The sequence below is a fragment of the Strongylocentrotus purpuratus genome, unplaced genomic scaffold, assembly GCF_000002235.5.
Source record: "Strongylocentrotus purpuratus isolate Spur 01 unplaced genomic scaffold, Spur_5.0 spur5_scaffold_9, whole genome shotgun sequence".
Lineage (NCBI taxonomy): Eukaryota > Metazoa > Echinodermata > Echinoidea > Camarodonta > Strongylocentrotidae > Strongylocentrotus > Strongylocentrotus purpuratus.
The window spans coordinates 34,123,994-34,151,866 of NW_022145615.1; the positions used below are offsets into that span (position 1 = coordinate 34,123,994).

Below are 27,873 nucleotides of genomic sequence, written 5' to 3' on the forward strand. Positions count from 1 at the left end.
TCCTTTACAAGGGCTGACAAGTCAACAAGTGTTATTGATGGAAACAAGATTTGTATGCAACAACAAAATATTTTTTTCTTCTTTTAAAGCGAGCAATATATACATGATACATGGACAGCACAGACACATTCTTAAAAACTCAACTATGAAGGTTTGCCATCTAATGCTTCAGTTTCCCAAAGTAAATTGTTCTTTTAAACCTTAAAGATTTAAAAGGAGAGTGGGGGGAAGTGAATATAGGCTTACTACGAATCATCGGGTCATCGCGTCCTGTTGGGTGGTTGCCTTTACACGACCTTTCGTGAAACGAAAGCAGGTCATGTAAAGATGACGCGTCCTATCATAGACTTGCCATAGGTGTTTAACAGGACGACAGGTAAATTGGACCAGATCACTTGTAGATGAGAGGGGTCTATTTCACAAACATTACCCTCAACATTTCGTGCATAAAGGGGTATGTTTCCACAAAAGGTCGGGTAACTCATCTACCTGACCCGGTGATTCAAAGTGAGCTATAAATCTCTGCATTTTATGTACATTTGCTGCAATAAACTTGGATAAATTTTTTTAATGGTGTAAGAATTTGGGAATTCATAGCCTCCAGTCTCTCACATCTTTTGATACAAAATTTACATATAACTTTCAAAAATCGATTGAGTGTGCAGCTCACCAAAGTGCACCCCAAAATACTGCTATGCATAATACAGTGTCATCATAATGATAAATTAGCAGTAATTCTAAATCAATTTTCATCATGGGCTTCTTATAATGATATATTCTCTCATTTTTTTTTAGGTGCTTTGTGATTGAGGGGGGGGGGGGATCAATGTTAAATATTCATCTTCTTTTTTTACACATGCATTCAAGGATATTAATACATGTACTTCCTTCAAGCAATTCAATGGATTATTAAATCAATTGAAAACAAAATGTGAGCTATCAGAATCACAAGAGCATACAATATTCACCATCTAGGTAATCTTTACATAAATCACATACAAATGTGCAACACAATCGCAACCTTAAGGATCCTTTCATTTTGTCCACCAATATTTGACATGGGCATTGAGATCGACTTGAAAAAGTGTTAGTGACATTTGTTTGTCATAATTTAGTTTAGGTCCCGCCCCCCCCCCCCCTTCATACAACATTGTATTAATTGATCAGAAACAAAGCAAATACAAACTTGAAAATATTGTAGTATGTAACACCTGGCTGCCTCAACATAGATTTCCTATTCCTTTATTTTTCAGATTAAATCAGATACTTGTATTTAAAAAGATGTACAAGATCGCACTGCATTTCTTACTTTGTGACACCAAGGTATTATTGTAACATGGCCTTTAACCAAATGGCTACCAAAACTCTCTTACACACGTACCCACAGAGTTAATACAGGGACCCCCAAATTCCTGTAGGAAAGGAGTTAAGATTTCAACGCCAATGCTATATTCTTATACACTAGGAAAGTTATCCATCCATCTTACTAAAAGCTGACAGAATCACCTTGATTTCCCTTTTCACTTGACATACCTACCAATATCTTGCCAATATTCTTAACTCAACTCCAAATCTTGTCATCTTACAAAATTCTTATCTCAAGCAAATGCAGAAAATGACAAGAGATCAAATCCAAGAACATAGCTTACATCTAACCCTAAGACTGATTGAAAATGACATACAAATAAGACAGAGTGTATGAGTAAGAGCCCCCTATGTTACAAAAATAATTATTTACACAATTTAAAGAATCAGCTGAAGTCTTCATCATCCTTTGGGCTCTTGAAACCTAACAAAAGTAAAAATTGTAACTCTATCAAACTCGTCTCATTTGAATAAAACCATCAAATTTCAGAATGATATTCATAAAAAATCTATAAATTCTTTAAATCCTTTGCAATCATTCATTAAAAATACATTCCATAATTACAATACAAACTCTATGATCTCTTTGTCATTATTCTGGTTAATGCAAATGCAATGATCAAAATATTAAACCAATTTCGTGGGCAAAATTCACTCCCTTTCTTACAGTATCAAACATCGCTAGGTGTTCATTTCTGTCATACCGGTACTCAAGAGTTGTCAATTAATTTTGAACTATGGTATGTATAAGATATAAAAGGGAGGCATACATGTAAGTGCAAAAAGGAGAAGGGAAGGAAAATGGAGTATAAATATAGAGTCCAAAATCGCACAAATGTCAGATGAACATATGAACAATAATCTTTTCATGATGAAAATTATAATGAAAGTATGGCTTGTCGTATGAATTCAATGCATTTTGAGCATTAGCCTTTCTGCATAAAAGCAAAAACATATCAATATCCAATATAGCGCTATTACAGTTCAAATTGCACTTAACGAAACCAAACTTAAAGTAATTATGACCTCTATTCCTGGGTTTCTGTCCAAGTCATATGCACAGGTATATTCAAGTGTAGTCATAAAGAGTGTAAAAATGAAAAACTGATCCTTTATGCACATAGGCAAAAAAATACAATACAATAAATGTATAGTTGTACATCATTGTTAAAGATACACTTACAGATATGTAACATCAATAATAGAACGACTGTGGACGATATTGTGGGGACCCTCCCCTAAAGCTTGGTCTAAACTGGCCATGAGGTCTGGGGCCATACCCTCTTGGTCTTATCTCGGGGCGATACTGATGTTCAAAGTGTCTCATAGGTTCAGGCTCATATCGATGTCTTGATTCTAGAGGATCATGACGGTACTTATCCTGAAAGGCAGGACGATCACCACCCAATGTCTGAATGGTCATCCCCTGGTCACCGCCTGGCTTTCCATGGCCGTAGTCTATTTGCTGCTGCTTACCATGCCCATAGTCCATCTGAATAATAGGCCTTTCATTGTACTCCTGATCGCGACTTGGGCTTCTGTTGTATCTGCTGTGTCCTGGTGATCTATGTTCTGGTGATCTGGGTCCTCCTCTACGGAAGGGAGGTCTTTGGGAGAACCTTGGGCTGATGTTTCCTGCTTGCCCTGCAGCTCCTGCAGCACCTACTACAGATATGTTTGAGTCTGATCCAAAGTCATCCATTTGAGGAAACCTTTGGGAAATGGTTGGCTGGGAACCTAGAACCCGAATTGGAGAATCTGTGGAAAAGTCTTGTGAAAGTGAACGAGGCTGTGCACCTAAGACGGATATCTGTGAATCTTCAGGGTAGTAGTCGTCTTCAGGTGGTGTCTCAGGATTAGGAGTAGATTTGCGTCGTTTGAGAATAGATCTTAGAGGTCTCACTTCAGCAACCTCTTGGTATGGTGATGAGGTTTCTGGTATGGAATCGACCCGCTTCAAAGGGGTAAGAGATGTGGGCGATACTAAACTAGGTATACTACTTATTGGCATTGAATCAAAACTTTTGTAAGGTTCAGGGCTCGTAGGGGTATCTTGCTGTTCATCAAATGCAGTAGCAGTGGACTCTTGACTTGACATTCTCTTGGCACTAACTGGTGGTGGGCCAGGTGGGGGTCCAGGCGCTCTTATGCCTGATCCTGACAACTGTCTGGCGGTCGGTGGAGGGGGTCCAGGAGGAGGTCCTGGAAATGGACCTCGTATCCTTGGAGATTGTCCAAGTACAGGGACAGGCCTCGGTTCCTCATAGTCTTGGTTCCGTGTATTCTGACCTACCACAGCAATCCTCTGAAAATTTGGCGCACGATCATGCATGATTGATCTTATGGGCTGGGCAGGAGGGCTTGGAGAAGGGTCTGAAAGCTGTCGAACGATTGTAATAGGTTGTCCTACGGATGTTTGTCTTTGGACGTTAGCATGATTAATGGTTATTATTGATTGAGCTTGTACATTGGGTACTTGATCTGTCTTTGCAACAATCCCTCGAGGTGGCACGGCCGCAGGTACATTAGCTGCAGGTTTGGGTGCAGTTGGAGCTGGAGCTGGTGCCGATACTCGAGGTGGAGGAGGTGGCGGCGGTGGCAGATCCTCAGCCACAGGGGGCGGTGGAGGCAGCAGCATTGCAGCAAGAGGAACTGGTGGAACCACCCCTGATTTGGCTGTAGGACTTGATGGCACAGCTGAAGATGAAGGTGGTGGTGGGGGAGGTGGTGGTGGTGGTGGTGGAGGTGATACAGACAAAGGTAGCTCTGGTTTGGTAAGAAGAATAGGCTTTTTGGGTGTCACATGAGGCATCCATGGAGCTAGAGGGGCGCTTCCTGCCTTTTTTGCGAGTTGTTGTGCATTACGATCAGGTTCATCCTCTGGAAGAGTGTCAGAAAATCTTTCATCTTTGTCCTTTTCCAAAGGGAAATCAAAATCTACCTCTACTTCCTCTACGTCCGATTCCTCCTCTGGCTCTTTCTCAGCTAGTTGAAACATTAGTTGACCAATACCAAAAGATTGATTGGCTTTTTTAAGTTTAGATTTTTCTTCAGGAGTCAAGTATTCATTATCATCCTCTTCTTCTTCTTCTTCTTCCACCTCTTCATGTCTGTCCTGATTCTCCCTACTTCTGCTGAAAGCATTTGTAGAAGTAACACGTTTTCCACCTGTCCTTTCATCGTCTAACAGCTTGGGCGGAAGTTTACGGACAGGGGGAGGAGGTGGTGGTGGTGGAGACTCTCTTTGATGAAGCTCCACAATATTCCTCTGTTTTCCTGAGAGACTGCTCAGGGTACTCAAGAGGTCTGTGGATTTACCAGAGTCCGCTGGTACAATCCGACTACTGATCAACTTTGTCAAGAACTGCATTGGATTGGCTGGCATGACGGGTGCTACATTCTGTTGTGGAACAGGGTTTCTATACTGAGCCCCTCCTGGAGGCATTTGGGTAGAGTAATAAGGGTTATCTGCAGGTAGCTCTGAGGATGAGGGTTCTTCCATTTGTAAATGTTCATCTCTGAGGGGCGTTGCACAGCGTGTGACTTCAGAGTCTCTTGCTTGTGGGTTTGGATATTCAAAATCTCTGGAAGGCAGAGGCTTCTGCACGTTGTTGAAACCATACTGTGATTGTGGAGGATTATAGGTATCACCCTCATCAGAATTACCTGTGTATGTATTTGAATATGACTGTTCATAAGATGATTGCGTGCTGCTAACAGGAGGAGGAGGACGGTTGTATGAAGGAGTGTACGTAGCTGCAAGTGTCGGCTCGTAGGTTGATGCACCTGGAGGATTATATGAAGGAACTGCTGCAGGTGCTGGTGGTGCAACTGGTGGACTGTATACAGATGGCGCCGGCGGGTTGTACGGCGCATTGACAGTATTGTATGCTGATACTGTTGATGAGTTGTAACCTGTGGTATCATTGGGGTTGTATGGCACAGAGTGTGCTGGGTCATAAGGTGCTGTTGATACTGTTTGGTTATATGTCTGAGAGACTGTAGGAGTATAAGCAGGTGAAGGCTCTGGTGTATAGACAGAGGATATGGTAGAAACAGGTGGATAGGACGGTGTTACTGATGGTGTTGTCACTGCATAAGCAGTAGTTGCTGTCGACGCTATTGGGGTATATGCTGGTGATACTGGTGAGGCAACAGGTGTATATACTTGCGCAGGAACTGCAGCTGTTGGCGTATACGCAGGACTTGCTGCAGGAGCTGTTGCTGAATACACCGGTGATACTGTAGCAGGGGGAGGTGGTATATAAGCCTGTGTCCCTGAAGAAACAGTTGGGGTATAGCCTGCAACTGTTGGAGTATAAACTGGTGCTGCCGTTGCTCCTGTAGGAGAGTATGCTGACACAGCAGGGGAAGCGACCGGGACATATGCACTTGGCTCTGATGCAACAGAAGGAGTATAGGCAACTGATGATGCTGGGTCATAAGGGGTTGTTACAGCAGGAGTGTAAGGTGCAGCTGTAGAACTGTACGTGGTTGTTACTGCAGTTGGATTATAAACCGCCGAGGCCGCAGGACTGTATGTCGTAGCTGCAGCAGCAGGATCGTAAACTGCCGGACTTGCGGGAGAATACGCTACACTCGCCTGCGGTGTAAAACCGGTGGTCATGCTCGGGGTGTAGACGGGTGTGGCCCCTGCAGTCGTTACCAACCCACTACTTTGCCTTTGAGAAGGGAAGTCAAAGGGGCTTGCGTAGGAAGAATGGGCTGGTACATTTGGTGAGATTGACTGTATCTTCTCCCCCTGAGGTGTTGTAGCATTTGGAAAGTTAGGAGTGCTTGCAATGACAGAGATCTTCTGTCCGGACCTATCAGTTTTGGACAAGGACCTCTTCTTGGACTTTGAATCTGCATCTGTGGATAGAGTAAAATATAATAAGGACATCAATAAACTACACATCAGGTGGATAATAATAATAATAGGTCAATTTATATAGCGCAGCTACAAGATGAACGTACCCCACTGCGCTCAATACAAGGTATCATAGTATTACCCGACTTTAGCTGAGCTGCCATAAAAAGCAGAGCTGCCAACCTTGTGCGACCAAAAAAAGGAATCATGATGGCAAAAAAAAAAGGAATTTCAAGCAAAAAAAGGAATTTGTAAAACAAAACTTACAACCACGCGCAACACACTTCCAATGTAGAAATGTTCATTCATCATGCTGTTTTTTCCATACAAGCAGGTAATTTTTTGGTGGTTATTTTGGTACTATCAGCATTTCATTTTTTTTGAGAATATTTTTCTCTTCAAGTATGTTTTGAAATTAGTTTTCTATTGAATTTGTGATCAAATCACCATTTAAGGGAAGTTGTTTGACGTGCGGTATGTAAAAAAAAAAAAAAAAAAATTCTTAAAAAACATATTTTATGAAGAAAAAACATAAACGTAATTTGGAGGAAAAAACGTAGTAATTCCGGTAAAAACGGAATGGTTGGCAGCTCTGAATAAGGCACTAAAGCATTAAAGGAATTTCTCCCTACCAGGAACCCATTTACTTCACCTGGGTCGAGAGTGGCAAATGTAAATCAATGTCTTACAAAAGGACATTTAGTGTCGCGGCGGGACTTCAACCGCAAACCATGTGATCCACAGTCCGGTGATGTATCTGCTAGACCACAACACCTTTACAGACCAAAGCTACCCACAAACTACATATTCCATTTAAAAAATTCACTCTCTCACTACTGTTCTATATTACTTTTGACTTTTAAATTTAAAATTTAACAGTGCTGAAAACATTGTAATTATTATTTAAATACAAGCAATTGAATTGTGATGATAGATTTTTGTTCTGCTTACTTTTATGACGCCTCTTCCCACTCTTGGAGGGTCTTGATGACTTGGCAGGCACAGCAGCTGGATGTGAAGAAAAAATATCACAAATCATGAATGCCAGATAAACACATAAATATACAGGGTACATGAATTGATTTGTTGCAAATAGGCCGGTCCACAAGCGGTTTAAACATGTAAAAGTGACAGGTTTGAATTGTTATTGTACACGTTGGAAGTCAGGAACAACAGGTTAAGGATCATTCTCACCCAAAAATATTTATGAAATATTAGTCATAAATTATGTTTGAAAATGCTTAAATTTGGCTCAGATTACATGGGTTGAACATGAATTGATTTAGGACATATGTATTTTTTAAAATTTACACCAAGGCCCGAGTTATCTCTGGTTTAGTGCCCAATGGGTTAAGAAATGAAGTCTACTGGAAAATGGCATTACTTTTTAATCCATAATGCGCCTAGTTCAGACAGGGACACTTACTAACAGACAATCAATACCATCAAAAATAGAAAAGAAGCAACATTAACATAATAAAAATATCAACACCATTACTATCATTTATTATAATTAATGGCATTTCTTAGGGTCTTGTTTTATATATATATATATATATATATATATAATTACTTATCTAAAGGATTCTAATATTCAGAAGAATTTTAAAGAAGCTGTTCTTTCAGACAAACAGGGTGCCTCCACAAAAGCAGAGATGCCAACCCTATAGGATGGCTGTCAGTAACATTTACCATATTTTTCCGTAACAAATGGGGGTCTTCCCGTAACGCAAGACACCGCAGCATAATTTTCGCGCAAAACGTACACAAACACCCAATCACTCTTACTGCATTTCGAACCTACCATTTTTAAGTACAAAATAAAGATGTGCATAAAAACATTTTTAAAAAATCTATTTCCAGTCAAAGGATCTCCTCCTCGGGTACTCGCTCTTTTGAGTGAATCCATGAAAATATTCAGGAAGAAAACACCTCGTTCAAGCGTCGAATGGCAAATTCGAATCCACACTCAAATGGCAGAACTCGTATCCTACACACGCACACGTACACTCACCAGTACCACAGACACACCAGCCCAGGCCGCTAGGCCCGGCGTTCATGAACAACAACACACCGTATATCGCACTTGCAATGCGCCCGCTGAATCACCGAAGTCTTCGCTACTATACTATGAATGGGCATTGTGGGCGCCGTGCGCACGATCATCTACCCCAATGCTCCCCCCAAAAGGCACGACCGCATGTAGCATACGTAGCGGCCGTGTTGTTTCTGAATTAAACGAGATGGCGGCGGACGGACCATGTGCGCGAAAGTGCCTATCCAATGTAGTCAAATTCAGTGAACTTATGAGTTCGTAAATGCGTGCGACATGCAGCGCTGTGTACGGAGGCTATGTGATAAGGCGGCATTCGCTATAATGTACTTTTGTTTATCGTTTCCCCGTAACCTTTTGATTGTTTACCGTAACGCCGTAACAAGAGCATTAAAACCGTAACAAATACGGCGAAACCATAACGGTTGGCATCTCTGCAAAGGTGGCTTTTTTTCAAAAGACTTTTGAAAAAAGAAAAAAATCCCTAATAAAAACTAACAATGTACAGTTTGTTACAACAATCAAAATCACTTTACTTAAATTTAGATATTTTTTTCTTCCTCATAATGCCACCTCTAAAATTAGGAGTGAATTCTCACCTATAATCTTTCCTCCCTCATCTGTATCCGAGAGTTCCATATCTTCTAAATCTCTATTGACTCCATCTTGCTCCTGGGGAGGGGTAGCACCTGAAAGCATAAACACAGAGAGAAACTAGATGGAATTCGACTGCGCGCAGTCGAAAATGATGCCTCCGTTATAGAGCAATTTTACAAACCAAAACAGAAAAAAAAAATTGAATTCACGTTCAATGGTAATCAATTGACAGGTTCTCAGAATATTGTGATTACAAGCAATTTCTCATATACATATATGACCCTTTGATCTTTGACCTCACGACCATAAAATCTACTCAGTTCATTGGCTCTGCAAGATGTTCTGAGTTAAATAGTAATCCATCTGTCAGTTCTAATGAGAATGCGTTCACAAGCTATTTTTGCATACATAATGGGCCCATGACCTTTGACCTTTGACCTTATGAACCAAGAATCTACTCAGTTCATTGGCTCTGCAAGTAACAAACATGACCTAATTTTGGCATGAATCCATCAATCGGTTCTTGAGATAACGCGATCACAAGCTGTTTTTGCATTCATAATGTGCGCTGTGGCCTTTGACCTTTGACCTACGTGCTCCAAAATCTAATCAGATTGTCTTCTTATGGTGATACACACTATCATTAAGTTTGAAGTTTAAATCTCCAGTGGTTCTTGAGATATTATGATAACAATCTCAATGTATGGAATTTCATAAGTTGACCTCTGTGACCCTTGACCTTTGACCTACGTGCTCTAAAATCTAATCAGATCGTCTTCCTATGGTGATACATACTATCCTTAAGTTTGAAGTTTTTACATCTCCAGTGGTTCTTGAGATATGATAACAATCTCAATGTATGGAATTTCATAAGTTGACCTCTATGACCCTTGACCTTTGACCTACGTGCTCCAAAATGTAATCAGATTGTTTTCCTATAGTGATACACACTATCACCAAGTTTGAAGTTTAAATCTCCAGTGGTTCTTGAGATATCATGATAACAATCTCAATGTATGGAATTTCATAAGTTGACCTCTGTGACCCTTGACCTTTGACATACGTGCTCCAAAATCTAATCAGATCATCTTCCTATGGTGATACATACTATCCTTAAGTTTGAAGTTTAAATCTCAAATGGTTCTTGAGATATCGCGCTAACAAACTCAATACAAGGAATTTCATAAGTTGACCTCTGTGACCTGTGACCTTTGACCTACGTACTCCAAAATCTAATCAGATCGTCTTCCTATGGTGATAAATACTATTCCCGAGTCTTAAGTTTAAATCTTAAATGGTTCTTGAGATATTGTGATAACGGTCAAACGGGACGGACGTACGGACGGACGTACGGACGGACGGACGTACGGACGGACAACCCGAAAACATGATGCCTCCGGCACCACCTTCGGTGGCGGAGGCATAAAAATCGGTCATTACAAGACCACATAGTGATCAGATACCAGCCAGGCAAGCAGGCAAGAGAGTCACACAGCAGAAATGAACCAAGTGAGGTTCTTTGGCCTGTTTTGGAAGCCGTTTTGTGAAAATTGTTATCAATAACAAATGTTACATCTCTATGACAAATTTGCTCTCACTCAGCCAATCAAATGCCACAATTTCAGCAGATTGTAACAGTTATTGTAACTTGTCATTGATAATAATTTTTATGCAACAGGGCCCTGGCCTTTTGGGGTCACCTCTTTAAAAACTTAACATTCTATGAAAGAGGTTGAGAGAACCTACATCATTACAGGGTTTTCGAAAGGTCTAAATAAATCAACTTTTCTTTATCAAATTGGCAACAATCATTTGGATTTTCTACTCTATTATAGCTTTATTTTTTAAAGGCCCACTGCACTACTGGTAGCTACTTGCGCCCTCTATATAACAAACAATGCCTAATCGGTGACCATTGGTCCCCCATGATCCTCTTTTTCATATGTTAACTGAGAGCAGAGTTGATGAGATAACCACCTGTCCAGTGACCTTGCAGGGCAGTCTAATCCCTCCTGTAAACTACGGCAGATAAGCTTTAAAAGGGCATTAATTAAACAGGAGGGATAAAAGAATTGCCAATTTGAACACAAAATAGTGATAACAAATTTCACTCTGGTTGCCAGTTCAGTGACTTCAATGATTCAATTATTTTTGATTAAATAGCTCTTATTCATGAACAGTACAATTTACTTCCGCAAACGGACTCAAATTTTCCAGCAATTTTTGCATTTTCTGCTCATGTACAACTTGTAATTCAGAGCATTCTCGATCAAAAGATAAAAATAAAACATCACAAAATGGTAACACTAAACTGCTTTAAAATCAAACATGTATGGCTGTTGATAAAGTAGGTATTCATTCAAAAGTGTAAGCAATTAAAGGCCCTCCAAAGTGTTGGGAGCCCCAAAAATTTGATTGCAATATTTCACTTAAACTGTATGATAATTTGAAAGAGGTTGTCATTTAAGACAAATATCAGCAAGGATTTTCAAAACAATTGTGCATGAAGTCGAACATTGATGAAAGGATAAAACATTTAGGTTTTCTGTGTACAATGTACAACAGACAACCCAAATTATGTATTCTTTTATCAAGTTTTGTCTTCAAACACATTTTTTGAGGGAAATCTTTGCAGAAACGTGTCTTAAACGACATTATATTCACATAACAATACAATCTAAGTGAAATTTTGCCATCAAATATTTGGCGAATTAGGGGGTCCCAACTATTAAGAGGGGCTTTAAGCTATGCTTAATTTCAACTGCATTGACCCTTGACCCTTACCCGGTGAAGGAGCATCTGATGAAGGGGACGGTAGAGGGCTCATGTCAATCTCAGGTAGAACCTTCTTGTAGTCATCCAACCTCTTCTTCAAGCTCGTTACTCGGGTACCAAAATTCTTGTATGCCTGGTTAGGAAAAGATTCAATGACATTCATCTAAACGGGAGGTGCCCAATGCATTTTGACTTAGTACACTAAGAGATGAAACATCAGAGTACCTATTACTTGTTATTACTGCAAACTTGCAAAGCATGAATGTCCTACACTCTTCGTGCCCTGTGAATCACACCTTAATCTCTTTTCTAGCTATCTTTTTCATAACATTAAAGGGATCCGGTAACTTTGTCTTAGATCCTTTAAACAAATCCTTGGATTAGCTCATGCTGTAATGATAATTATAAACCTTTATGTCAGTCAGAAACCCCATGACTTTTACAAGCCGATCGCCTGTCTGATTATCAAGATAACTATGATTGAAAATCGAAATCAAAGTTTGCATTTGCCAAATGGTTTTTCATAACACTACAGTCCATTGGGGAAAATGAGTATGGTAAAACTGGTCTCTCAAAGGTTTTTTAATTTTTTGAGGCACTTCTTGATCATTTTGAAGCGCATTTTTTTTTAGGGCTTCAATATAACATCATATCACAGACACTGATAACATGTAGGGCCGTGCATCTCGGATTTAAAATTGTTAAACGATCCCTTTAAAAGGCATGTTCTTGAATATTAACAATTGCAAACACAAAAACAACCCTATTCTCACAAAAAGACATTACTAGCAATAAGCAATAAAATTAAGAAAAACATAGAGCTATAACCGGGCACATCACATGCTTTCCTCAAAAGGCAAATAAACTTAAGTTGACCATACATTTTCATACTAGACATGAATGACGATTTGAATGACGAGTTATTCCAAATTCCCTGTTCACGTTTTACGTTATTTAAACATTAAACATTCAACACTTGATTGTGAGACTTACATTTGCAACAATCCTTGCTTCTCCCATCTGAGCATCGAAGTAGATCTCACTCTTCTCTAGCAGATCCACCAGCTGCTTCCGGAGCTTGACTTCCTTCTCCATGGCAACCACAAACTCCTCCAGACGATCAGCTGCATCCTCAAACTGCTGGGAGAACATCTTGCCTCCAGCTCGATCTAATCAACAAAAACACAAAACAAATTAAGTCATTTATAGGGCAGGTAAATATCCACTTTCAACTTTGGATTACCCCTTGAAAGATCACAAATGCCGGGTATATTGTAGTTTATTTCAATGTATGACAGCAGCCTTCTTACAGATTGCTAAGACCACACTATGAATAATTATGACTCTACATTTTGATGATCCTTTCAAAGACCACTGAACTGAACTAAAATATAGTCGTAAGTGCATCACAAAGTTGGTGTTATTACTTCAGAATGAGAAATAACCAAGATAAATCCTTCCCAACTTGGATACTGACCTTTAGCCAGTTTGGTTTCCCTGAACCAAGCCCATGGTATGCTGCACAAAGGCCACTTCATTCAGTGTGGATCAAGGATCATTTTTATTTCCCAAGAACTCTTTAAAGCCCCACTGCACTACTTGTAGCTACTTGCGCCCTCTATATAGCAAACAATGACTTATCGGTAACCGTTGGTCCCCCATGGTCCCCTTTTTCTCATGTTAATTGAGAGCTTATTTGATGAGATAACCCCCTGTCAGTGACCATGCAGGGAGGTCTCATCCCTCTTGGCCAAACTAGTGCAGATAGGCTTTAAAGCTTATCTGTCCTAGTTTATAGGAGGGATTAGAGCACCCTGCAAGGTCACTGACAGGTGGTTATCTCATCAACTCAGCTCTAAAATAAGATAAGAAAAAGAGGCTCATGGGGACCAACATGCATCAATTAGGCATTGTTTGCTATATGGGTGCAAGTAGCTATAAGTAGTGCAGTGTGGCTTTAAATGGACCATGTGGTAGAGTGACTCACCTTTAAGCTGTGAGATAATGTCCACATTGGTGACGTCAAGGTTGAGATGTGAGAGCTGCTTGAACTTGAGCTCCACCTCATCTTCATACTCAGTCAGCTCATCTATCACATCAGGTACTTCTTCAGGCTGTACATACAATACAATAGAACAAAAATTACTATAGTCCAGAGATGCCAACCTTCATCAACAAAAAAAGTATTCTTAAGAGCAAAAAACAGTATTTTTGACAAAATCTCTCACCTTAACATTTCGCCCAATCGAGCAGCTTAAAAAAACGGCAGTACCACGGATACGTACACAGATCGGAGCGCGACGTGCATACAGTACACGTTGGTTGTTCGCAATGTGAGCAGTTTGAGGCCTGTATCACCATCCTGCGTGCTTGTTTGAAGACATAGATGCATACTACACTTACAACATGAAGCCCATGATCGGAAATTAAGAAAAACATCAATACAAAAAATATAAAATACGGCAAAAACGGAACAGTTGGCAACTTTCTGATTTTAGCCAAAAAATGTGAATGATATTTCTACCTTCAATAAAGGCTCAACATATATCTTTAGTCCAGATAAGTCCAGAGCTGCCAACTCCAACTGAACAAAAATACTATTTTTGATCGATAAGTACTTTCTCACCACGAACTTGAGTTAAATTTTTTTTATTGGGGGGGGGGGGGGGTTGCCAATTTGCAAAAGTTCCTACATACAAGTTGGCACGCACACGCAAAATACACACACAATATTTGTTTTTAATTTGAAAAAAAAAAAAAAAAATTATTGAGGAAAAATCGTACTGTCTTATTAACTTCTAATAAAAATCATTCAAAATATGAAAAAATAGTACTGCTGGCAGCTCTGTAAGTGATTTATGCCATATCCTCAATTTTAACATTCAGATCGATGCCCCCATACATACATAGCCTAAATTTCCCTGTGCTGCCAAATAAGCTTTTGATGTCACCTGTTAACTTTGACAATAATACTTTAAAATGCAGCTTTACAGTAAGTCTTTTGTGACTGAAAATGAAATACAGAGAAAATCAGACAAACATGATAGTTCTGTTCGAGTAAACAGGTGCTAAATTCAAATTCAAAAATAAAAAACCCTGGGACAGTCACAGTATTCTGAGATTCATTCGATCGTAGTGAGGTAAAATACCCTTTAAATCTTTTTACATTGGTATTCTGAGAATCCTTTTATCTTGTTTTTATCTCACTAACTTCACTAAGACAAGTCCATTTGTGATGCAATAACCAATAAGGTATGCTGTTAGATTTCACTCTCTTCACGGTCAGCCAACAGAATCATGTTCTGTCACTCTTGGGCAAGAGAGTGTGAATAGGTGTTTAATTTTTTTTCCAAATATGCTTTTGCTAGGATTTTTCCTTGAAAAATTACTGAGGTAGGATAACAGTCTTTTTAACACCATTACAAGCATCATTTCAAATGTGATATTAGTCGGCAAAATCTGAAAATACAACTTTATAACTCTACAAGTATGTGGCTGGAGAAATTTAGACTGTATTCAGTATTTTAAATTTATTTTGATCAGATAACCAGGAGCTTACTTCAAAGTATATATCACGTTTACTGTGCATCTGAGAAATAAAATAGAACCTGCCCTATTTTAACTTTGACCTTTTCTATTACTCAAAAAAAAGATGGGGGTTGTTTTTTATTCTGCAGTCATCATAGAGACGAAATGTTGCCTACCTGGAATTCAGCTAGAAATTTGGCATCAACTTTTGGCTTTGGTGGCTTCTTGGCTACAGCTGAAACATGAAATAGAAAGAAATAATCATTATCAGAAAAAAGGTAGCATGTTACAGGATGATATGAAATGAAATTGAATAATGTGTACCTGCAACAGTATGTGTCATTAAGGGTTTTTCGATTGTCGCGTCAACATAGTGAACTGTGACGTGATGACATCATTCTGACAATCTGTGCTTGCGCCACACTGTCTACAATATTAGTCAGGTTGCTTAGCGTCGAATTTATTGATTATCATTACCTGCTGGATACAAGCGCTATTTTAGGTACAGGGCTTCCTTAGGACTTACTAAACGATATTAGGGTAGGAGCCCCCCGGCAAACATTTCTTATAAGGACGTGGGGCCGGGGGCGTCCTCCACAACGACCAGAATTGAGAACCTTGGTTTTGACGGTCACCTCAATCTAGAATGTTGTTCTCTATTCATAGTAGTACATACCTACATGTAGCTAGCACTACCAGTACATGATTTGAGCCTATTCAAAGTGGCGCATGTGCGCAGGAAATATGTATGATTTACATCAAATCGAGGGTTCAGTGACACATATAGGTAACTCTATATTTTGCCAAAATGAGTATTTGAAATCAAAATGTTCAGAAAAATGTGGGCTTTCCAGGAAACACGAAGACTTAACTCCACCCAACACCCCATTGAAGTCAATGGCTAGTGAAACATTGACTCAACTCCTTAAGGCCCAAGTGCTCAGTGACACATAAACCACTTTTTCTCAAAATGGCCAAAATGGAGTTACGTCTTTGTGTCACTGGCCCCTCGACATTACGTCATCATATTCACTAATGCGGCGAGCAAACGTTGACTGGAATCGAAACGGTTTGAAAGGGAAGTGAGTGACCAAGGAGTGTCGACTACCTGAGTGAACACATGCTCTGGATTTGAACAGGGTTCTAATCAACACAATAAGCCATTTCGTAAATACTGTCTGCGCATGGGCAGATAAAGGTCATTTCTCATAAAATTGTAAAACCCACCGAGTTCAATAAGTGCTCATGTTATCATTATTCATGTGTTGCACCTGCGGTACTTTCTATATACAACATGGCAAACAAAAGCTTTTCATGAAGCACATACATGATCTTTGGCATTGATTAATCTAAAATACACAAAGTGGGACTTCTCCATGAGCAAAAGACCTGTGGATATTTGGGGTCATTTTACCCATGTGCTAACTATGAAATGGCCTTATTGTGAATGATCAAAGCCAGCACAATGAGATGTGATCTCATTCATGTACAATCATTTGTCAGCAGCTGGCATCTAGCCAAGCATACATTCAACAGTTAATACCAATCAAAATCTTGAGCAAAACATAAAGGGGTAGTGGTACCCAAGCAACACTTAACACACAATGTGACAAAATATCAACAGTAAATCTCAAAATATTTCCTTTGAGGAATTTGTTTTCCCCAAAAGGTAAAACTCAGTTTTAGCTTACTTGCAACATTTAAACACTAAACTGTTTTCACAAGATAACCAGAAAGTCAAACACTAAATGAAATATCTCTCAAACCTGCATGCTCTAAAGTGCATTCGGAAATTGAAAGAAAACAAATAAGAAAATTACATTGGAAACTTCTCTTCACAAAACTTGTTCGAGCATTCAAAATATTTTCCATGAGACTTCTACAAAAGGCGATTTACAAATGACCTCAGATGACCTACATGTACAATACATGTATAAGTGACCATAATTCCCTACCCTAAATATACTTGTCCAAGTTACATCAAATTATGAACACAAGGATGCTTTTGAAGAAAAAAATTAAAACAATGACCTCTGTCTATAACATAACACTTCTCAATTTCATTTTCAAGCAAGAATGTTATCGGTGATGCTATTGACAGAGTAAAAACTTGTGCTGTAACATCAGGATATCTCCAATTCCGTTTAACCGCCAGTCAAAACCGGACGGTTTTCTGTTAAACGATTATCTTTTAAAAATCTTTTTTTTTGTTTTGTTTTGACCGACCGACTTTGTCAGCAGCATGCCAGGGCAGTGTGAAAAAGCGGGAAGGACTTTCATTTAACTGCGAGGTGCATTTGAAGGCGACGATTTGTGCTTTTGAACTTGTCACATATAATAGTAACAATGTCGTTTTTCGAAGAATGTGTAAGATCATTAATGTAAATTACAAACAGTAGAGGACCTAGGATAGAACCTTGTGATACGCCGTGTGTAAAAGTTGGATGAATTATTATTATAAACTACATACCGGTATTGAGATCTATTACAAAGATTACTTTCAAACCACGATGACAGACAAATTGGAGTGTTGTTCTACTTTCTGAGTGGTGAGTCAACACACCGATTACTGAGCTGGGAGACATTGCTAGGCATAGTACCAGGTGGAGGGGCATAAATTAAAAAAAAAAAAAAAAAAAAAGGAAAAACGAAACCGTCCAATTGAAAACGGAATCCGCCATGGGCGGTCGGATACCGGACGGTGCAACGGTTTAACTACAGCACTAGTAAAAACATCACATCTAAAGGCACTGGCTATTCATCTGATAATAATATGTAAGTTTTCAAGAGAATATGGTTTTTAAAGGCAATATTGAGCCTGATAATTTGGACATTTAATTACTTATCAGGCTTTGAATTTAGTTGGTTAAAGGTAAAGTCTACCATGAAATCAACTAAGAAATATTAATCGACATGAGCGTCATGCGTGACTGATCTGGCGGGCGTTTTACAAAACTTGTGATCAGTGACAAATGACAGTTTTTGTTATAAGCTACTGAAATCCTTGCTTCTGATTGGTTATCAACAGATTTGTCACTGAGTTCTGTCATTTGTCATTGAAAAAAGGCTTTGTGAAACAGGTCCCTGGTGCGCTTTATAAGAAGCCATGGTTATTATTATTATTATATGAGAAATGAGTCTGGGAAAGTTTGATACGCAATTAAGAATAAGAAATTTATGAATGTTTTCTTGTTTTGAAGATCCATACATTAAGGCCACTATAAGATATAATCTGAATCTATTCTCCACCTTTTTATGTGTGATATATTCTATTCAAATAAAATTATCCCCATTATTGAGTTTTTTTGAAGGAAGATACATAGTTTTCTACTTCTTCAGAATTTACAAAAAAAACACATAATTAAATTAATAATTTGGTGACAAATTTCAGAAAACATAAAAAGAGAAATAGAATTTTCTGAAATTATATATATAAAACATACAAAAATGGAGGAAAAAAAGTTGCTAACTGGTGTAGTGATATTCAAACCTTGAATAAGCCATAATTTTCTTCTTCTTAAATCTCAGATTTGTTTTCAAATACTTACTAATTCTTACTGATTTTATTCTTCAAAGTTACCCATGCCAATTATGTTTTCCTTTGTTTTGATTTGATTTCGTTTATTTTGCATGTTTATGTTTTTTATCTTTTGTTACTATTTTTTGTCTGTACTTTAATTTGTATATTTTTTATTCAGTTAACACAGATTTTCTGGAAAAAAAATAGACGTTTAGGCTGAAAGAGTTACAGTCTGGATGCCCTGAAAAGACTAATTAGTCATGTGGCAGAACATGAACGCTTGGGAGAAGAGAAAAGAAAGAGAAGGAAAGAAGCTAGAAGAAGAAGAAGTGTGTGGGTAAAACCTTGGATCCAGCGCAGGCCCCTGCAGGTGCAATATGAACAGCTGATGAAAGAACTGCACGTTGAGGATGTTTCTGCATTTACCAATTTCATGTGGATGGAGCCACAGGATTTTCATTAACTTCTGACACGAATTGCACCGAGGATCACCAAACGAGATACTAACTACAGGAAGTATCTGGAACCTGGTTTAAAGCTGGCTGTAACCTTGAGGTTTCTGGCCACCGGCAACAGCTACAAGACACTTCAATATGGATTCCGAGTTGCCCATAACACTATTTCTGTGTTTATCCCACAAGTGTGCCAGGCAATAATCAATGAATTATCTGACGAAGTTCTCATATGCCCAGACACTCCAAAGGATGGAAACAAGTGGCACAATCCTTCTACAACTGCTGGAACCTTCCCCACTGCGTTGGTTTGATCAATGGCAAACAAGTTGCCATCAGGAAACCTTTCAAAGACTGGCAGCTTACTCTATAACTATAAAGTGTTTTTTCCCTTGTACTACTTGTACCTGTAGATACTGACTACAAATTCATGTATGTGGACATTGGACACACTGGCTTTGGCTCTGATGCTGGTGTGTTTAACGAGAGCCCATTCAAGGCAGCAATTGAGGCAGGCAAACTGAATCTGCGTGAAGCAGACCCTCTGCCTCATGATGACCAGCCACTTGAATACTTCCTTGTGGGAGACGACGCGTTTGCTCTCAAGACCTGGCTGATGAAGCCTCTGCCGCTTCGCAACATGACTCACCAACAGAGAGTCTATATAACTACAGACTTTCGCGAGCCCAAAGTGTTGTGGAATGTGGAAAATGCTTTAGAACTAGGACTAGGATCTAGGACGCCTTTATATGTTTGTAATACTTCGTCAGACTGCTGTAGGGTAGCGTACTATTGCGTAGGCATGGCGTACAGTAGCGTAGTGTTGCATAGACTTGCGTAAAAATGCGTACTTTCTGCATATAGTGTCTACGCCGAAAGTCCATGTCGCGTACCCATTTGTGTCCCTCAGCGAACAGATACGTAGGGTTGCGTACGCTCGGCGTAGTCGGTACGCAACACTACGCAAAGCCCGGTGTGAAAGCCCCTTAAGACTGCAAACCTTTGTATCATGAAACTTGCCAATTGTATCTATTAGATGTCTTCATGGGAAAAACATTGGGATTTGAACAAATTTTGTGTTTTGTATTTCCTTTATTTTACAGCACAAACTGGACCACACATCCACACAAATATAAAAAGACTTGACAAACTTACGTTGTTGTTTTCCTGTAGCCGCAATGAGTTTATCACAGAAGTCTTTCTCATAAATACTCCTCTCTCCCCAAATCTTGAAAAGTCGTAAGACATTCTTTTTGATGGAGTCATCCCTGCATTTATAAGAAAGTAAACAAAATCAAAAGAATTCTTGAGAAAAACAATTTCTTTCACACTGCACACTTCACTTAGGCAATATCTCGATTTCTGGTAATAGAATTACATATGAAGAGAAACTGCAATCTTATCATGATGATTTTTTTCAACCAGAAAACTTATGAAAATGTGCCAGAAATCTATTCAACTCAGCTGAAGATTACAACTCTTCTTATCTTGTACCTGTTGCATCATCTTTTCCATTCATTCAAATATCAAAGAGGAAACCTTGGATATCATACAGTACAATTCTAAATTCTTAAAGTTCTCCTTAGTTTCAAGATTGAATTGACATCTACTAGCAGGGTCACTCTTCTTTCTTCTAATGGTACTATTTATGTTGGGAGAAATCTGCACATTTGACTGAACCGGAGTCAAATTATATAACTAGATCAAAACACTCACATCAACTCGAGGCCTTTAATACTGGTAAAGAATGGATTACAATCTGATCAAAGAGATGGGAGTTTCATCTTGCCTTTGTTCCATAACCATCCCAATCAGATCAAAAGGATTCATATTTTGATTGCTGACATGTTGTATTCAAAACTTCTTTGTTGTTGATTGTTTTATGTCCTTTTTTTGTCCTTTGCCATGTCAGTTCAAACAGATTGGTTTGACTCAATTTCAGAGATTACAATAATATTCCCAATGAAAGATGATCAGTCATTTGCTTCAGCAACAACTACGCCAGGCTTGATTTTGTAGACAAAGGGTTATGGTAAAGGTAGTAAACCGAGTTTTAGATTGGGGTTTACGTTTAGAGTTAGGTATAATTTTTGGTCCAGGGTTGGCATAAATACCAAATGAAAGGGGTTCCATGTAGCTATACTGTGTTAAAAATATGAGCTTCAAATGTTACTTCTCTAATGAGATTTTTTTGCAATTTGATTACATTATCATTGAACAGTAAAACCTCTTGTGTTGAGTCGACTAGTTAACACACACGTATGCACTTAATTAGAGTAGGGCATATCTAGACAGGGTTTTATGTTATCCCATATTTTCTTCATACTTACCTATAGAATAACAGTTTAAGTATTACATTGTAGATTACTAGCAGGACCCGCGGAAATCCGCGGGATTCTAGAGGGGGGCGGGGGTGTAAATAGATATATAGAGACTGTCTAAATTAAAACCGCCAAGAACTTTATTTGCCATTCAGGCCATTAAGAAAATATACATGTTTAGCGTCCCCGCCCGCTGCCTTTTTGGGGGCCGCCTCCTATTTTTATTTTTTTTAATTTTTTTTAATTTTTATTATTTTTTTTTTGAAAGAAAAAAAACATGAAAAGTACAGCTAAAATGTATTTCTGATTTAAAAAAAAAAAAAAAAAAAATTGTCTGACGCCATCTTGAAAAATAGCCCGAATGTCAGGGAAAATGTACGGAGCGGCCATTTTGAAAGAAGAAAAAAAAAAAAGGGCCTCCTCCTTCCCATTTTTCGAAAAAACAGGACGCTAAACATGTTTTTTTAAAAATTTGGCCTTATATAAAAATTAAAAAAACTATCCAACTGTACCAGTAGTTATTCTTTAAGCCACTGGAACTGCGTAGAGTTCCGTAGTGTGGCGTACCGACTACGCAAAAATTAGGCTGCGTATTAATGGGAAAATAGTCCCTGCGTAGGTTATGCGTAGGCTGGCGTACAGGTTTGCTTATGGTTGCTTACTGTGTGGAAAGCTTTTACTGCTTTGTCGATCTGGCGTAGGGTAGCGTACTGTTGCGTAGGCATGTAGCGTAGTGTTGCGTAAAAAGGCGTACTTTCTGCGTCAAGTTTCTACGCCGAAAGTATGCGAAAAAAATTAAACATGTTGAATCGTTTTCGTTCATCTTGCGTACCCCTTTCCGTCCCTCAGCATATAGTAACGTAGGCCAGCGTAGTTGGTACGCAACACTACGTATTGACCCCACGCCAATTAGTGACCCGCAAGTGTCACAAATAAAGTATTAAAAATATGCTCATCTGACCCTAATTAAACGCCTAAACCCCCCGAGCTTTCGGGGTTTTTTGGCCCCTTGAAACCTGTGGACCCCACGCCTATATTATATATATACACTCAACTCGCTGCGATCTGATCTCTCCCCCCCCCCCCCCAACTTTGAAGAACGTAACCCCCAAGCTTTTGGGGGTTTATTGCCCCTTGAAACCCGTGGACCCCACGCCTATATTATATATACACTCAACTCAGGAACCGTGGAAATCCAAGGGATTCTAGAGGGGGGCGCAGGCAAAAAATTAAGTTTTTCATTTCGGGGGCTCCATTTCAAATTTTGGGGAGATTTTCGGGGGCTACTTTTTCAACTTTCGGGGGCTCTTTTTCTGGGGCTACTTTTTCATTAATTCATAAAAGGATAGGCCTACACTTTGTTGAGATTTGTTTAGTAGGCTAAGGACAGGTTTCAGGTTTCCTACTTCATAATTGCCTATTTAAAAAAAAACATTTTTCTAGTTCAATAACTAAGTTTTCATGCATTGATTTGATGCAAGAACTGTAACATAATAGACCCTAGATCGTGATTATTTCTGACCATGAATTTCGATAATCATTTTTCAAAGTAAAATTTTCACAAGAAAATCAGACAGTCGTTTAAAAACGTAGACATTAGTAATACTTTTACTAATTCTAAGCTCAGGTTTCGTAAATCTATTCACGAAACTATATTGAAATCGCGGCAATAATGATGCAAACCAACAGATAACAATTTCAAAGTGTCAAAATCTCTTCGACTCGAGCTCAGCTCAGCTGAACTCACACACACACACAGCGTAACTCCAGGAAGCTCGAACACCGGCGCCGCAGGCGTCGGACGCCTGCGGTGCGCGGAGCCGGTGTTGGAGCTTCCTGGAGTTAACAGCAGCTCACACACACTGCACAGCAGCAATGCACTGTGTGTTGACTGAAGGCAGCTTGCGACTGAACTGTCAGTCCAATGGTTTTCTTGTGAAAACTTTCCTTTAGAAAATGATAATCAAAATTTAGTATATATGGCCGTAGTAATCACAAAATAAGCTTTGATTTCATACCTCCATTCACGAAAACTATATAAAAATCGCGGCAATAATGATGGAAATAGGTTCCTATTAAGTTTGGACGTGGACAGGAAGCTTCGTGTGTATCTCTGTGGCTTGTGCAGCTACTACAAAGGATATCCTATAGAAAGATGCTTTACTCGGGTAATCCCGACCCTGTGCATAGTGCATTTAATACGCAACTTAATGTGGGTGGATAGTCATCGGTCGTGTGTCTACGGATGTTATGTTGAATATCCATGAGGTATCTCTGTCGTCACGCATATCCTGCATTATGCATATCGCGTCTGTTTTCGCCCTGGACGTCGACACGGAGGAGGACCTCGGGCGGAGTATAGCCAATTCGACAGAGTAGACTCTCCCGCGGACGACGGCACCGGTCACCGGTACCCCGAGGGGAGGGTTCAGGAGGAGATAGCTGCACCAACTTCGGTCGGCGATCTCATTAAAAAACAATAGAATACAAAGGCCGGCGGAGACGTCATGCCCCCCCCCCCCCCCCCCCCCCCCCCCCCCCCCCGCGGAGCCTTAGCGTATTACTATTATAGATAGTTATTTTGGACCTACTATTCTTCTTAAATCACTTTTTTTTAACCCATAAATATATCCCTGGATTCGTACTCACTGGCACAGAGCAGCTGCATCCTCTAAGACATTCTTGAAGGCATCCACAAAGACTGTCGTCCCTTTGCGCTTACTGTTCTGAATCACATCATTCGCCAAGTACATATAGGTCAGCTTCACGCGAGCTGATTTCACTGCAAGAGGTGGGATACAAATTATTAGAACAATTTAGAAATCTTTACTATATTGAACAAAAACACAATTTTTCCAATACTTTTTCAATATTCCTTCTGCCAATAATAAGTTTTGCACAATACATTTTGTATGTTACCATAGTATTTAAAGATTGTTCCACTCATGTATATGACAAGTTGAACCTCATAGGCCAGATTATAAATACACTGAGGTAACTCCCACAATAAATCAGTATTTGCTAAAAACTTCAGTTTCAAATTAGCAAGGATGCCAGCTACCACAGTGAAAAAAAATGTTGGTCAAATAAATAAACGTTGTCTGAAATTTCGTTCACATCGACAGCCCTTGCCTGAACATTCCATTGTCTTTGAATTATTATAATAATAACAATATGAACACTTATAATGCGGTGGTATTCATCACAATATTGTGATGCTCATGGGGCAGTAGAAAATAGTCACATAAACATGAACATGAGAACAAACATGAAATCATGTGATACACTACACTTAATACTTAGCAATATGTTACAGCTTAACAGTACTTATACAACATTGAACAACAGGAAAACAAATACTTAAACAATTTCGGGGGCTACTTTTCAAGCTTGCTTGCATGAAAATAACACTCTTTATTTTGTTTTGCATTGAACTCTATGCAAATTTTTGGGGGCTCTTTTTGGCATTTCGGGGGCTAATTCGCCCCAAGCCCCTGTGTATTTTTTTCACTGTTGAACAAGTATGTCTTGAGTGCAGTTTTAAATTCATTGCCAGATGACAAATCACAAATTAATTGTGGCAGTTTGTTCCAACACTCTTCAGAATCTCAGAACTCTTACCTTCCTTGAAGATATCAAACCAACAATCCAAGATCTGACGATAGTGATTCTTGTGGTGAACGATCCAATGGGACAGGGCCTGTATACTGTCTTGCGCACCTGACAGTTGACCCAACTTCTTGCGCAAGCTCTCGGGCGTAACAGAAGAAGCACTGGTCATGATGCTGGTCTCCTGCTGAATCTGTAAAGGTGAAAGACAAAATATAGATCATTCAATGCATTACCAGACTCCTTTTACTGGACACTCTGTAAGAGGCTGTATATCATCATAAATAAGAGGATATGCTTGGAAAGGTCAACACATTCTAAATATGGTGTCCTGAAACTTTTTAAGTATGACAAAAATGTGGATTTTGTTCACTCGTGTAAACAACATATTTTGGACAACTTAAGGATCTATATTGTGTCTTAACCATATAAAGTAAGTAGGTGAGTTAACACATTGTGCAGTGTTTAAAGATAATTACAGTAGCTCTAAAAAAAATGTGTGTTGAGGAGATATACGTCATTTTCAAAGCTGTTACTCTTCCCTAGCTAGACAATTTTTTGGTAATTGGTCTATCAATTGATATTGTAATTGATTTTTTTGTTGTTAGTGTTCGGTTAAAGTTTATTGGCAAATTAATTAAGCCTGAGTTGGTACGGTCAGTCACACCGAGACTGAGTCCCGACTGTCGCCATTACGTCCCGGTTTCGCATTTTTGGAAACCGATGCTCCGATAAAAATAATGAAATATATAAGAAATTGCAGTATTGCACACCACAATCGATGTTAAACGATGCCTTTAAGTAGTGCATGCTCGAGAACTAACAGCAGTTAACATTTCTGCTCAAAAGCAAGTGAAACGGGAGGTCACTCAGCCAAGTGACCGAAGGGGATTATGTCTGCGCTATGCAACGCAGACTTTGAATTTGAGAGCATTAACTGCTGTTCGTTACCCTAAACTACATAAGGATTGTCTGCATTTTTGCGGACGTTTCTTTTTCTTCAGCGCTTTTCGGTTGCAGTAGGGTTCCCGATCTGCGTGCTGGCAATGCGAAAAACGAATTAAGCGTAATAAAATACCACCAGTTTACCATCTATACTTTCATAGGTTGTCTGTCTTCCCAAGGATTTATCGTTCATAATGCGGAATCCCTTTTCCCCATTGCCCAGCGCACAGATTGGGAACCCTACATGTATGGCGGTGTGACCAAAGTTCGCGCGTGACCAAAGTTCGCTTTCTCAAAAAATCTGTAAGATTTCGAAAATCTGATATCACCAATGAAAAGGTCATAAAATTACCCAGAAACGAAATTTTCTTTAGAATTGGGTGCGAAATTGTGAAAATATTGACAAAAGATCGGCAAATTTTGCAGTTATTTGCGTCCGTTCCGAAAAATTATCAACTTACCGATAAGGGTCTGGAAATCTTCATTTTGAGATCAGAAATCCTCAAAATTGTAAGTAAAGAGTGGTACTAACTGATTGTACGATATCTTGCCTTGCAAATTATGATATTAGATACCTTATTTTTGATGAATCACATTTTTTGATAAATCAACTGTAAACCACCGTGCGTGAAGTTAGGTCTCATTTTTTTTATGACTTTTTTAGATGCAGCGTGCACGCACGATCGGACATCGAATTTTTAGATCGCGATATCTCCGAAATCCTTCGACGGTAAATTTTTCTAGTTGAACCAATCTGTAGTAAAAAACTTTGCTGTCCATTTGGTAATAATTGAAATAAATAAAGTTGTGTAGAATGTGAGAAATCATAGATTGAATATCACATTTTGTAATATGTTCTAAAATGTCCGCGAACTTTGGTCACCCCTTCATACACCCGCATGCCGCAGAGCGCGCCAACATTTTTTTTTTATCCTTATTTTTAGGGACACGCCATTTACAAGACGATCCTCATTTTCGGACCAGCACCCTATTATTAGTAGACATCTAGACCTAGACTAGTACTGATTTTCTATATTTTGTTTCCACTATTTTCGCTTGTTACTTTTGTACTGGGTCTAGATCTACTCTACAGTCTAGACTACAGTAGACCTCTCTAGTCTTACTGACATGGCTCTCACTCTGGTCTCTCATGAATTACGGTAAAAAAGGGAGGAATTACATTGGGATATTGAATGTTGACTTATAATCATCCACCCCTAATTTGGTTCTTGCCAAAAGCTAAGGGTAAGTTACACGAAGTTAACTTCCGAGGAGAAATAACGCGTCTCTCGGACTCTCTGCCTCCCCTGGCTTCTCCGTCGCGTCGGGTCGGTGAGGACAGACAGTCAGACAGTTGGACTCGAACTTAGCGCTTAGCACAGTTGAAAATCGCAAGGAAAAACAAATCACATCTCAACAAATTACACAGTCAAATTACGACACATCAGCAGTACCGATATTTAGATAGCATCGTAAGAAAGTAAATTCATAGGGCAAGATAACAAAATTCTCCCTAAATTTAGCAGCAAACCACATAACAGTAAAAGTAATCAATGTTAAAAACATACCAAAACACGTAAACGGTTGGGTACCAGTAAGTCGCCATGTTTTTTTTAGGGTCAGTGATGGGTCATAAAGCGCTCTCGATCTGGCCTGCTACCGCGCGCTGCTAGCTGTATATACGTAAAGCACGTGTTCCCAGGTACGCGGGTAGTTCGTTTTTTGGCAAAAAAAATCCCTGAAACATTGGGTATGATTATTTTGTTGGAAAATCACTAAAAAAACCCCTCTTAAAACAATAACAATGGGTGTTTTAATGAAGGAAAAACTCTTAGCTT

At 39.2% G+C, this 27,873-nt stretch overlaps 1 protein-coding gene across 1 annotated transcript; it reads right to left on the bottom strand.

The window, feature by feature from the left end:
* LOC100889738 (regulation of nuclear pre-mRNA domain-containing protein 2) lies at positions 1-27,694 on the bottom strand. Its single transcript, XM_030976569.1, has 11 exons — positions 27,604-27,694; positions 25,103-25,283; positions 24,131-24,263; positions 20,316-20,428; positions 15,365-15,423; positions 13,648-13,774; positions 12,654-12,829; positions 11,670-11,793; positions 8,888-8,977; positions 7,187-7,243; positions 1-6,237 (listed from the first exon to the last, which is right to left on the bottom strand). Exons 2-11 carry the CDS (start codon positions 25,260-25,262, stop codon positions 2,561-2,563), a joined length of 4,716 nt encoding a protein of 1,571 aa, XP_030832429.1. The 5' UTR covers positions 25,263-25,283; positions 27,604-27,694; the 3' UTR covers positions 1-2,560.
* Positions 27,695-27,873: the final 179 nt, after the last annotated feature.